The 11,382-nt window shown below is 44.9% G+C and overlaps 2 protein-coding genes across 2 annotated transcripts; both read right to left on the bottom strand.

Moving 5' to 3' along the window:
* Positions 1–1,071: 1,071 nt before the first annotated feature.
* Positions 1,072–6,918, bottom strand: fam171b (family with sequence similarity 171 member B; the record flags this gene model as incomplete). Its single annotated transcript, XM_079185678.1, has 8 exons — positions 1,072–2,383; positions 2,492–2,615; positions 2,707–2,823; positions 2,940–3,110; positions 3,273–3,431; positions 3,722–3,814; positions 5,096–5,329; positions 6,693–6,918. The coding sequence occupies 8 exons, from the start codon at positions 6,916–6,918 to the stop codon at positions 1,072–1,074; spliced, it is 2,436 nt and encodes an 811-aa protein (XP_079041804.1).
* Positions 6,919–7,739: 821 nt separating this feature from the next.
* Positions 7,740–11,028, bottom strand: LOC306715265 (high-affinity choline transporter 1-like; the record flags this gene model as incomplete). Its single annotated transcript, XM_079185580.1, has 8 exons — positions 7,740–8,276; positions 8,349–8,563; positions 9,214–9,367; positions 9,781–9,924; positions 10,013–10,161; positions 10,294–10,449; positions 10,617–10,730; positions 10,845–11,028. The coding sequence occupies 8 exons, from the start codon at positions 11,026–11,028 to the stop codon at positions 7,740–7,742; spliced, it is 1,653 nt and encodes a 550-aa protein (XP_079041706.1).
* Between the last annotated feature and the right edge of the window lie 354 nt (positions 11,029–11,382).

Raw genomic sequence — 11,382 nt, 5'->3', positions numbered from 1 at the left:
CAAAGACAGGCAATCTGAGCCTTAACTGGGAGTCTTTCATTGTGGTAATAATCATAGTGTAGAAGTCCTGGGGTGTGGTTGTTGTAATAGTTCTTTACATTAGTTACAGTTGGCAGCACAACACAACGTCTCCGTTCCGAGACTAGACGATTAAATAAACCATTCAGTCCCCAAATATTCTAACAGCTATGAAGACGTAAAGTTAGCTCGTCGTTAAAAAGCTAAATACTTTCACACACGCAAGGAAACGTCCATTTTCATGCATTCTAAAGTAATTATAGGCTTGACCTTGAATATCAGGTGTGATAACTTTGAAATGGCAGCTTAGCTTTTCAATGTACAACAGTGTTTTACTCCGGAATCCATCGGAGTCAGTGAAAGGCGGAAAGTCAACAAGTCCAGTATAATTATTTTTTTTCTGACAGAGATGATTCCAATGATGACATAATTGAGTATTTTCATGAACCCCAGAGTATCTTTTTAACTAAAATGAGGCAGAATGGTCAAAACAGGATGTCTGCAAACCGGGGACGCTTAATTGAATTTACAGCAGGCATTAGTGGTGAGGATAAGTGCACTACACATAGACCTGTATCTGTGTCCATCCTGCAAACTCACCAGATTTGACTCAATATAGACAAATACCTGTGCCTCATGTGATCATATTCAATGATTACAGGCAGTAAGAAGGCACCCTCTATAATGCCAGTACTGGGAACTATGGGATATCGTGTTCTCACGGACATTTTGCTGTCATGAATCTCGCTGGTGATCTTCAGATTCGTGATGATGGTGCACAATCTTGTCTAACAGCTACATGGTGCTTCAACATGACACAGATGCTGCGTTATTTCTCGAGCTATATGAATTCTTTGGCAAAGTTGTACAATCACATGACTCGACAACAACAATGCCTGCGTGAGCACAAGTGGTAAAAACGTATTTGGACGACTCGGCACTGATGACGCCATGTGATGAAAATAGCTTGAATGTGGGTTAAACGGTTAATGGGTCATTCAAATTAAGCACTGATGAAAAATGCCTGTCTTTATGTTTGCAACGCGCTGTGCTTTAACTTCTCTTGGTCAGAGGTCTGCCCTCACGGACGTGCTTGGCGCTCCTCTTTTCTGTCTTTCCCTTCTCCTTCACCTTCCTCAGGCGGCGTGGAGGCGGCGTTCCCCTCGACTCGCTGTCCTCCTGAGCGCTGGATGTATCCATCCCGTCTCGCTCTTCAGGAATGTTGGGAATGGCCCCACTGCTCCCGTCTAAAATATTTCTCAGAGAAGCATCCTCTGGCGTACAGGTGGCCGTTGTGCCGCTCTCGCTACTGCTGAGGTCCTGGTCTTCACCATAACGCCCCCCTCTGCCGTGGTGCGGCAGGGAGGAGGCCCTGATCGATCGCCTGTCGCGCTCCGTCTCGCGAATATTCAGCTGGGGCTCGTTCATGTCCACCCCGGAGTCCAGGCTGGTGTCGTTGCTGCTCGGCGTACGGCGGCGGCTCTGGAGCCCAATAATGGAGTGGCGAACTGAGGCGGCCGGCTTCCCGTCTAAGGAGACGAACCAGGCCCTGGGGTGACACTTGCCCCGGGTGAGCTCCAGCAAGGTGCGCTCTGAAATTCCCTGCAGGTCACTGGGTACACCATGCCCACTGCTGAAGGCCTGCATACCAGCCGCCTCGTTAAGAGTCCCGGGCACTGAGACCGAGGATTCCAGGAGGTTACTGTAGCGCCCCCACACAACGGTGTTGGGGCCTTGGCCTTGAGGAGGAGTCTCCAGAGGCCGGGGCTCATCTTGGCTGCTCTGCTGTGGGCTGCTTCCACCTTGGGAGTGGTGTTGGGGGACTTTGGGTAGTGTCTGGATGTAGCCGTCTTTATTTGCAGGCTGTGAGTGAGGATCATACTCAACTCCATTGCGGGGGAAAGTAGCAGACTTACAGCCCGACAGCTCTTGAGCACTGAAAAGCTCTGGCGCCTGAATAATAGCCACTGGCTGGTTGTAAATATGAACCATCTTATCTTGAAAGAAGCTGTCAGAGTTCATGTTGGCCCGGTTCTGCTCTGACCTCTCCCGAAGCCGAGCGACCTCTTCACTGTTGATGTAGTGAGAGGGCGGCTGGGAGCCTTTGAGCCGATCCAGAGCAATGTTCTCATAAAGAGGAGCCGCCGGGCGACTCCCTGGATCCTCCACATAGATGTTGTAGTTGGCTTTGTGCCTCGGCGTAGACGAGGGTTCACACTGGACACTGCAGGAAGCGAGGCTGCTGTCGCCAGAACGGAACAACAAACCCTCTTCCATGTGGGTGGAGGTGGTTTGGTCTTTTTTCACCACGCTGAGTTTGGAAAAACGTGCTCTCCTCCTCCTGGGCTCTCGATAAGCACTTCTCCTAAATGGAAGAAACAGAATTTAATCAGGATGGGACATGTACATGTAAAATGTGTTTTATCTGCTGTAAATTGAACCTGACAATAATATTTCTGAGCAGCTTTCTTACCGGCAGTGACACAGCAACAAGGAAAGAAATCCAATCACGACAGCCAGCGTTGTTCCCAGTATTCCCATCAGCAGGTAGGTGTGGTGTAATATGAAATAAATGGAGCCTCCATGTCCCAGGTAATCTAAAAGGTCAAATTTAAAGATAGACATGAAAAATGTACCAATACCCATTTTGTATATACATGAGTTAATGACGGTAGATGAGTTACGTACCGTTTGATGAGTGAAAGGGGGCAGCGATCCAGTAGCCCAGATGGGAAGCTGTGTAGGTCCAAACCAGCTCATCACCAACGGTTTTCACTATCCCCAGACCCTGATTCTCCCAGGCTCCTGTTGTTATTGTACATTGCAGTATATCCGTGAACAGATCTCTCTATTAACCTTACTCTGCATGTGTAAATACTGTAATGTGGTGGCTTCTTTGTAATCTTTGATTCTTACTGTACCTGTCTTCAGGTTAAAGGCCCAGGCTGGCACAGTATCGGAGGCCCTGAGGTGCGTGCTGTGTCCCAGGGGTAGGCTGATCTGAATGGGCCCTCGGACCTGGAGCTCCTCGCCACCAGAGTACAGCAGGACACTGACGGCTGCCACCGCCTTCAGCTCGATGCTTCTGAACACTGCAGACACGAGGAGGACAAATCCAGTAAGAGGAGTCGATGTCACACGATGACGTACATTTTTATGCTTACATTTTTGTAGTTTAAACTTGAAGTAAAGAATAACAATCTTTAAGTGTTTAAAATACTGTTTGTAAATGAGTGTATCTTGAGAATGCTTACATGATTGTTTGCCGATGATGCCCGGAGTGCAGTTGGCACAGTCTTTCGCTAGGTGGTGCTGTGGTACAGTCAGGTACGCCGTCACCGAGGACACGTTGCTCTTATCAGACATGGTGAGAAGGTTCTTGGGGAACTTAACCTTGGGTTGGAATGAGCGATCTGTAAAAACAAGATGGCACTTACACTTATGACTAATGATTACACTTATGTATATGTATTTCTGTTGCAAATACAGTAGATATTTGTGCAGTTACTCTGATGTTTTTATGGTATCTTCTTGATTCTCTACTTTAATCTGTGCAACTTGAAAACTACCCTGATGAACTGATTAAAGCTGTCGCATTCAGCTTAAATACTTCAGGATGTGTTCTTCTACAAATTAAAGTTCTGCTTCGCTCATTGAGATGAAGGAGAATCGTTTGTGACCTGTAAGAAGTGTGTAAACCTACCAGGTATCTTCCCGGTGATGAGTACTGAGTCTTCAAACAGCCAGATGTTCCCCTGACTGTGAGGGAGCAGCAGCAACGTCACGGCAGAGAAAACTGCAGGATGACAAACAAAACACAAACACTTTTAGCACATTAGACATACTATGACTTTTTACAACATGGTTGTGACAGTTTACTATACGTTTACTAATATTAACATATTCATGACAGGGATGATAATTAAGGAGAGATGTCAAGCTTCTGTCATTCTCCTTTGTTTTTTAAACATAGCAGCAGTTGTGGGTGACTTGTAGGCCTGTCATACCACCAGCAGGTGGCAATACTTCCTCAATCCTCTTTTTAGGGTTCAGTTGTCTGGCTCGGCAGCACAAAAGGGAGGCGCCCTTGACGATGCAGAGCAAAACAGGTCTGGACAGATGACGCTCTTTCATCATCCGTCTGATTTGCATCTCTCATGACACCTGCTCCATCTTTGTTTCTATTCTGTCTGATACAGGCCAGTAAGAGGAAGTGTGAGCACAAACAATAGAGTCAGACCCAGGCCCCCTTTTTCTCTTCACACAAACATGAGATCGGTGTGGCTAAAGAGCCCCCCCCCCCCTCTGGCTTTGATTGGGTGCAGGACAAAGACAGTTTGCTGAGGCAGGGATATGTTTCCCCCACGCTTGAGTCAGACACCTCGCCTCTCCATGCTGCTGTAGAGACGGTCAATACAACGACGGCGTTCAGTTACACTTGACTGTACACTGGGAACATGAATTGCTTCATCAGGAACAAACCTCGGTGACAAGCTGTATGTTGTCGCAGACACTTCATTAATCTGTAATGGCCGTGAATAATGCAGTAGTGTGAATATTGTGCTCACAAATGGTTGCACAGCCTATTATAAAGCACAAGCATTTCCCTCGGTTTTAGCATTTTAACCTTTTTTAATAGACACCATAACATTTACATGGCTAAAATAGTATATGTGTAAAAGAAATTGAGCACAGCAGAGTCTTTTAAATGTAGTGAGTATCTGCTAAATGCCATTTTTTCCCCCCTTTATGCGCCGATCGATCCGTGTTGGCTAATCCTCTTTACTTGCGTCCCTTCGAGGAGAGGTCGGGGTCAGCTGTGACCCTGGAGCTGGTCATTTCAGCAGAGTGTATGTTAACAGCCACAGTCTGTGCTCTTATGTCAGAGAAGCCAGGCTTTTGACTCGTCGGTAGATAAGGGAGAAAATGTGGGCCATGTGAGAGAATGTTTTCCTCAGAAACTACTAAGAGCTGCCAGACAGTTTGTGTAAACAATTATTGTGTGAACATAAAGACACAATGAGGTGTCAGTCAGCCAAACCAAAGGTTTAAAAAGTAGTCGTGGGCGTTTACTCACTCGGTCTCTTGGTGGTGCTCCAGGGCAGGGGGCTGGGGATGTAGCCCTCCATGTCGCCCAACAGAGTCAGACTGAGTCCAGGACTGTACGCTACCCAGAGCAGAACCTCGCCTCGCTCCCCCGTCCGGGCAGAGCTCCTCAGGGTGTGGTTTACGTAAACGTATACTGAAGCACCCGGGAGCGGCTGACGGGTCACCAGGTCCCTCACAAGGACCTTCAGGGCAAACTGGGGCTCTGGAGAGATAATGTGTTTTGATTTACACACCCATGATGTCCTTTTTGTGGCTTTTGCTTGACCAACTTTCTGTGAAATCTAACTAACTATATTCATAGATTGGTTTTGGTAAGCTATCAGTATGGCGGCTCGAGTAAGAAAGTCTTGTCTGCATGTGTTCTATCTGTATGCAGACCAGCCTCAACCACTTCCTCTCAGCAGTACTCGGCAACCTTTCTCCCACCATGAAAAAGTGATGAGGCAGGCACAGCTGAGTCTGTGGGAGAATGAAAAATACATCATGTCTTCCCTTCCAACACACACATAGCTGATATTTCTAATTTTCAGTATCAATGTTTTGTTGCGGGAACGTTTTCGTCTTTTTTAATGTTGAGAAAAATGCATTTTGCTCTCTAGTCTAATCTAGTGCGGATAAAAACTAGTAAATCACTCTTAGAATGGAGATTTTCTAATCCTCACTGGTGTTTTCTTTTTGTTTAAATGAACAGTAATCTTTAGCAGTGTAGTTGATGGATGTATTGAGCTTAATGACTCATTTACAGGATGTATTGCTCTGTAAATCGGACACTAATGTGGCCACTGGAGTTCCTAGAAAGCATTCAAGTGTGATTTGTTTTAGTTTTTTTCACAGTGTGTAAACCCTCCATCCATGCCCAGACCAGCTGTAAACAGAGGCCTGTCAATGAGCACAGGCTCAGGTACTGTATCAGCAGAGCAGCGCAGGATTACCGTCTCCATTAATGCATCACCTGCTCAGTCCAAAAAGATAAAACTCCTAATCCCCCAAACCTCCACATTATACATCTTAATCCTATTAGCCTGTTGGCCAGACTGCCTCTGAATTACATCCAATAGCTTATCAATAGAGATAGCTGATCATTCTTCAGACTAATGGTGTCATTTAGTGTTAATGAAGACAGCATTTCCTTTAATAATAGGAGCCACAAGTTTTTCTCCAGTGAAGCATATGGCTACAAAACAATCCAATACATGTTTCTGCAAAAAAATGGTTAATGTTTGAGTAACTTTTCCTTCATATCTGCAAGTATATCCATTATTCTGCCACCGAAAAGTATATGATTAAATGAAATGTTGCATTTAGTGGCATTGTTGCACAATTTAAAAACAGCATTTGCCTCCCATAAATCACTGAAAACTGCGGCAGAGTTCATTTTAATGTCCAGTATAATCTAAAGAAATCACAAAATGATGAAACCAGTTCTCCTCTTCGGTACAAAAACAAACGTTGTATGAGATGCACTGCTCCCTGATTCAGTTATGAGTCACACTGTTTCCTCTGTAGCAGCTCATTTCCATTTTGTCTAACAATGACCGGCTGATGGAGAGCTCGTTTTTGTTTACCTTCTGTCACAGCGGAGGGGCTGAAAAATCGCCCCGGGGCGGTCGGTTCCGTGGCAGACGGGTCTCCGACCGCGACTGCGAGGCCATTGTCCCCGGACGAGGAGGAGGGCAGGCCGCCGCCCTCCTCCGCTGCTCTCACCGCCCCATCCAGGCACGAAATCAAAAGCAACGACGGCAGAAAGAGCAGCAGCGGCAGCGGCAGCAGGGAGCGTTCAGCGACGGGCATGGCGAGAGGGGGAGCAGGCCCAAAGACATAACGAACCGCGAGAAACGAGCTCGAGACGAGCAGAACGAGGTCCGGTAGTGTTTGTCCTTATCACGAAGGCCTCATCCCTCTCATGGTTTCTTGTAATGTTGGTGCGGACGGAGGGGGGGGAAGCCCCGTGGAGAAAGGATGCGCTGGTGCTGAGGCTGGGCGTGTGTGGCCGAAGATCGTTTATCACGGAAGATGTGTCACGCGGTGGACAATATACTGTGCTGGTTCATCGCCATGACTTTATCCTGAAATGTTAATTATCTTATTACGTTCCTTGCATACAAATCTTTGCATCTGTGCTGAAACAAGTTTTTTAATTAGTTAAAACAACAGCCTCGGCAATAACAGATGATTTTGATGACCAGTGATAATGTGGCAATTGGCTGCTTTTTTATAAATCACATTAACTGAATATCTCTATGCAACATTTCACATGTAATCAAGAATTTGATAGGCTGTGATGACGTTGCTGTAACAAGAAAAAACAACAGAGTGAGAGGTCTTTTTGTTTTGATCATCTTTGGTAAGACTGGAGATGCTGTTACATCATTGGGGTCTGCGTGGCCCTCTGTCGGTAACCGGAGATCCCTGGTTGCCTATTTTTATCTCTACTGCTTTGACAAAACGTGGTAATCCACAATGCAAGTTGTTCTCATGGGTTTCCGATCTAAAAAGTAGACTATTGTCAGCAGCTTCTATCAAAACAAGCCACAGTAACTAATGTAACAGTTAGTGGTTTGATAATGTGGAGGAAAAAAAGAAAATAAGACATAAAGTCAACAGAAGTTTAATTAGCAACTTGTATCGAGCATTGGTTCATTTTCATTTGGGGCATCAGCCTTTTCCTTCTCAGCCTCTCCGGCTCCCTCTGCTGGTGGTGGTGCTTCCTGTGATTTCACCTTGAACACATCAAACCTCTCAGGAAGGATCCCTTTGTTAAACAGGAGTGAGGCCACATATGAAAACACCACGATGGAGGCCAGAGCAGACAGCATGCAAGTGGTCTTGAAAGGAAAGCGCTGAATGTAAACACCATCCTCTAAAGTGCATCCTGGGAAATGCAGGATCACAGGGAGGCCAAACAACGGCTCTCCACACAAAACTCTCATCACAAAAGCAAGAACATAGCCTGCAATAGCTCCATAGCCGTTGGAAACGCTGATGAAGAGGACACAAATCAGCTGGGGGAGCATGATGGTGTAAGACAGGTCGGCGCCCAGGATCCAGAATGCCATGATGCTGCTGTCTAGGTGGGTGAGGGATGTTCCCAAAACCCCAACAACCACTATGGAGACGCGAATCACCCACTGCAGCTCTCTGTCTGATGCCTAAAGAGCAAACAGTATTTCAGTTTAAAATGCAGAAATGACCAGATTTTCCTCTCCACCTTTCCTGCGTACCTGATGTCGGATGGCATTGTAGATGTTGGTGGTGAAGATGGAGGTGGCTGCCAACAGGCACGAGTCGGTAGATGACATTGAGGCACCGGCGATGGCTCCCATGGCCACAACGAAAATGGCAGTTGGGGTGAGATGCAGGAGGCAGATGGGCAAAACCTTAGCAGCCTCGCCTCGCTCATATGGAGAAGGCAACCCATATGAGGTCATATTCCAATCTGGAACATAAGAGGAAGATGCTAGTTCAGTTTTACTGTGATTTATTGTTTGAATAAAGTAATTTAAATGTTGGTATCTAACATATTTTTTACAATAAAAAAGACACAATAGACAGGATGTTCGTATCTATAACTCCCAGGATCAGTCCAAAGCTTCCAGTTGACAGAAATATTGGTAAAACAGGAGTAAATATCCCAATTCGGACTCAATAAATGACAATTTTGACTTCTTATCTCATAAGTTTGACTTTGTAATTTCGACTTAACGGTCCAGTGTGTAGGATTTGATGAGATCTATTGGCACAAATGGAATGTAATAGGTCTACTCATTACTTTTTCATTAGTGTATCACAGAGTCCGCCATGTTGCACCGCCATGTTTCTACAGTGGCCCAGAGCGGACAAATCAAACTCTGGCTCTAGCCAGGGCCTTTCAGCTTTTTACGTTCTCCCACGCGCTTGGTAAAGGAGGAGTCAGCAGAGGGGTATTCAGTTGATTGCAATCTGCAACCTCACTGTTAGATATCACCGAAACCTACAAACCGGCCCTTTAACCCAAGTCTTTGAAAAGTAATTCCTGACTTATTGTCCTTAGTTTCCCGTCCAGTCTGTCTGTACAGTGAATAGAACCTGTGTAGCCGCATGTACTACCTGTTGAGGCTGCAACGGCACCAATCAGCACAGGTGGAATTCCAAGAAGGAGGACGACCCCCGCTGATATGAAGCAGATCATTCTGGCTGTAGATGTGGAGCTGGAGGAGAGGGTCCTTTGATGGAATTCTTGAAATGCCAAATTTCCAACACTCTGGGAAAACATAGTAAACCATATTATATTTCCACTTTTTTGTGTTACATTTAAAAGAGTACTCAACCATTTCTGCATCACACTTAATGTTATGGAAGTTTTAAAAAAGGATCAAAATCGGTACAGCAGAACCTGAAATTGCCTTTTTTATTCTGCATTATTTGATTCTTATAGATCAACTTTTGTTACAAAAAAAAGAAAGAAATATCTTAAACTGAGAAACCAAATAAAATGTGGTACTAAATATGTCCACCGGACATGTTTTAAGACATTAACATATATACTCTGAATACTAATTTGTGTTAGATCTGGCTTTGCCACAAACATAATCACTGCTACAAATGCTGTTTATTTCTCATCCCTCATTGAGAAATCTAATCTTTTTCCTTCAGATCTACTCTACTTCATCTTACCATCACCAGGAAATTATCAATCCATCTCCACACTTCATCAGACTCAATGTGGCCGAGCCAGGGGGCCTGATATGTGTGGTTGAATGCTGTTTGAGTGATCTCAGTGTGAGCCTCATTAGCCAGAACAAAGGGGGCACACAGCCACTATAAAGAGAGAAAGTCATGCAGTAAATAATGAACACATCCTGAATTTAATGTGTTGGAAAAGTTGTCTTGTTAGGGTTGAACTCACAAAGCTACAAAACACCAATAATAGCTGGACGACATCAGTGTAAGCTACTGAATAGAGACCTCCAAGAGCCGTGTAGATGATGGCTATTGCAGCAGAGATCCAGATGGCAAGGCTTAAGGGCAGACCGGAAAAGAAGCTAACAGAGACCCCTGTTGGAGGCATAAAAAACACACCGTGTACTTAAAACACATAAGATGCTATATGGATAAAGTTGATCATATCAATGTTTGTTTAACACCTGCGGAGGAAATTGTGCCAAGGTGTTTATGTGTTTATATTACCCAAGGAAATGAGTGAGACAGGACACCACATCACTTCACTTATAAAGGGAACAATGGCCAGAACCACAGTCAGTCCTTTTCCGTACTTCCTCTGAAATGGATCCATCACAGTGATGTAGTTTTTGTCCCGCATTGGCTTCGCAAAGACTAGCCCACCTTTAAAAAGAGTTAGGGTATTTTTGTCAAGGTTCAGAACCTTTTTTTTATTGCTTAAAATGTAATTAGGACAAGACATTTCAGACATTTGGCCTCACATAGTGGCTTTTATATGCTCTTTATATGATTTATCTTGGATGTGAATACCATTTTTAAGAGGATCTTACCAATAATGAAGGAAAAGGACATTTGGAGAGGAAGAAGAGCCCAGATTAGTCCCTTTGTGGGGTCATAAACCGACTCTGCAATTCCAATGATAAACCCACCTCCGACCCATGTGGCTGCAGCAGGAAGTGAACATATATGCATTAGTCATGTTTTTCATGTTAAGCATTACTATAAATAATGTCATGAGTATTGTTAAGAATAGAAAGTTGTCGACCCAAAGAACTCACCCGTCATTGTGAAGACTCCCACTACCAAGTTTACACTACGGTTCCCCAAAAAAGAGACTTCCATCTGTCCACTGAGCATGTTTTTCTCCATCCTCTTGGATTTCACAGACGCCCAGATGCCGATTCCCAACACAAGCAAGTAGAAGATGACCATCATTATCAGACCTGGCACATGGAGCGCCATTGTGGAGGGTTTTCTCGTGGTAATAAACTCAGGAATTGCCACATGCGATCTGTGAAGATTGGGCGGCGATGGGGAGGTGGAGGGTTGCGTAACAGCAGCTTGAACGTATCCTGAAGGTAGAGAGACAATCATATATAAGAGATACAGCAGCAAGATGATAGGTTAACGATGTTCTTGTGTCGTGCTATTGGCTAGAGAGATCAACTGATCTAGAGAGCAGATATGATTTACAACCCCCAACCATAACAGGAATGTATGAGAATTAAACTTCGGCCTGAGGCATGCAAGAGTATAGTCGTCCTGTCTAAACTCACAATAGAGCTTCATAATATGTGAACAAACTCTTTTGAGTGG

Source organism: Pholis gunnellus, assembly GCF_910591455.1.
Source record: "Pholis gunnellus genome assembly, chromosome: 24".
NCBI classification, from domain to species: domain Eukaryota; kingdom Metazoa; phylum Chordata; class Actinopteri; order Perciformes; family Pholidae; genus Pholis; species Pholis gunnellus.
The sequence above is the reverse complement of the archived record's forward strand: the minus strand, read 5'-3'. Positions and strand labels throughout refer to the sequence as shown.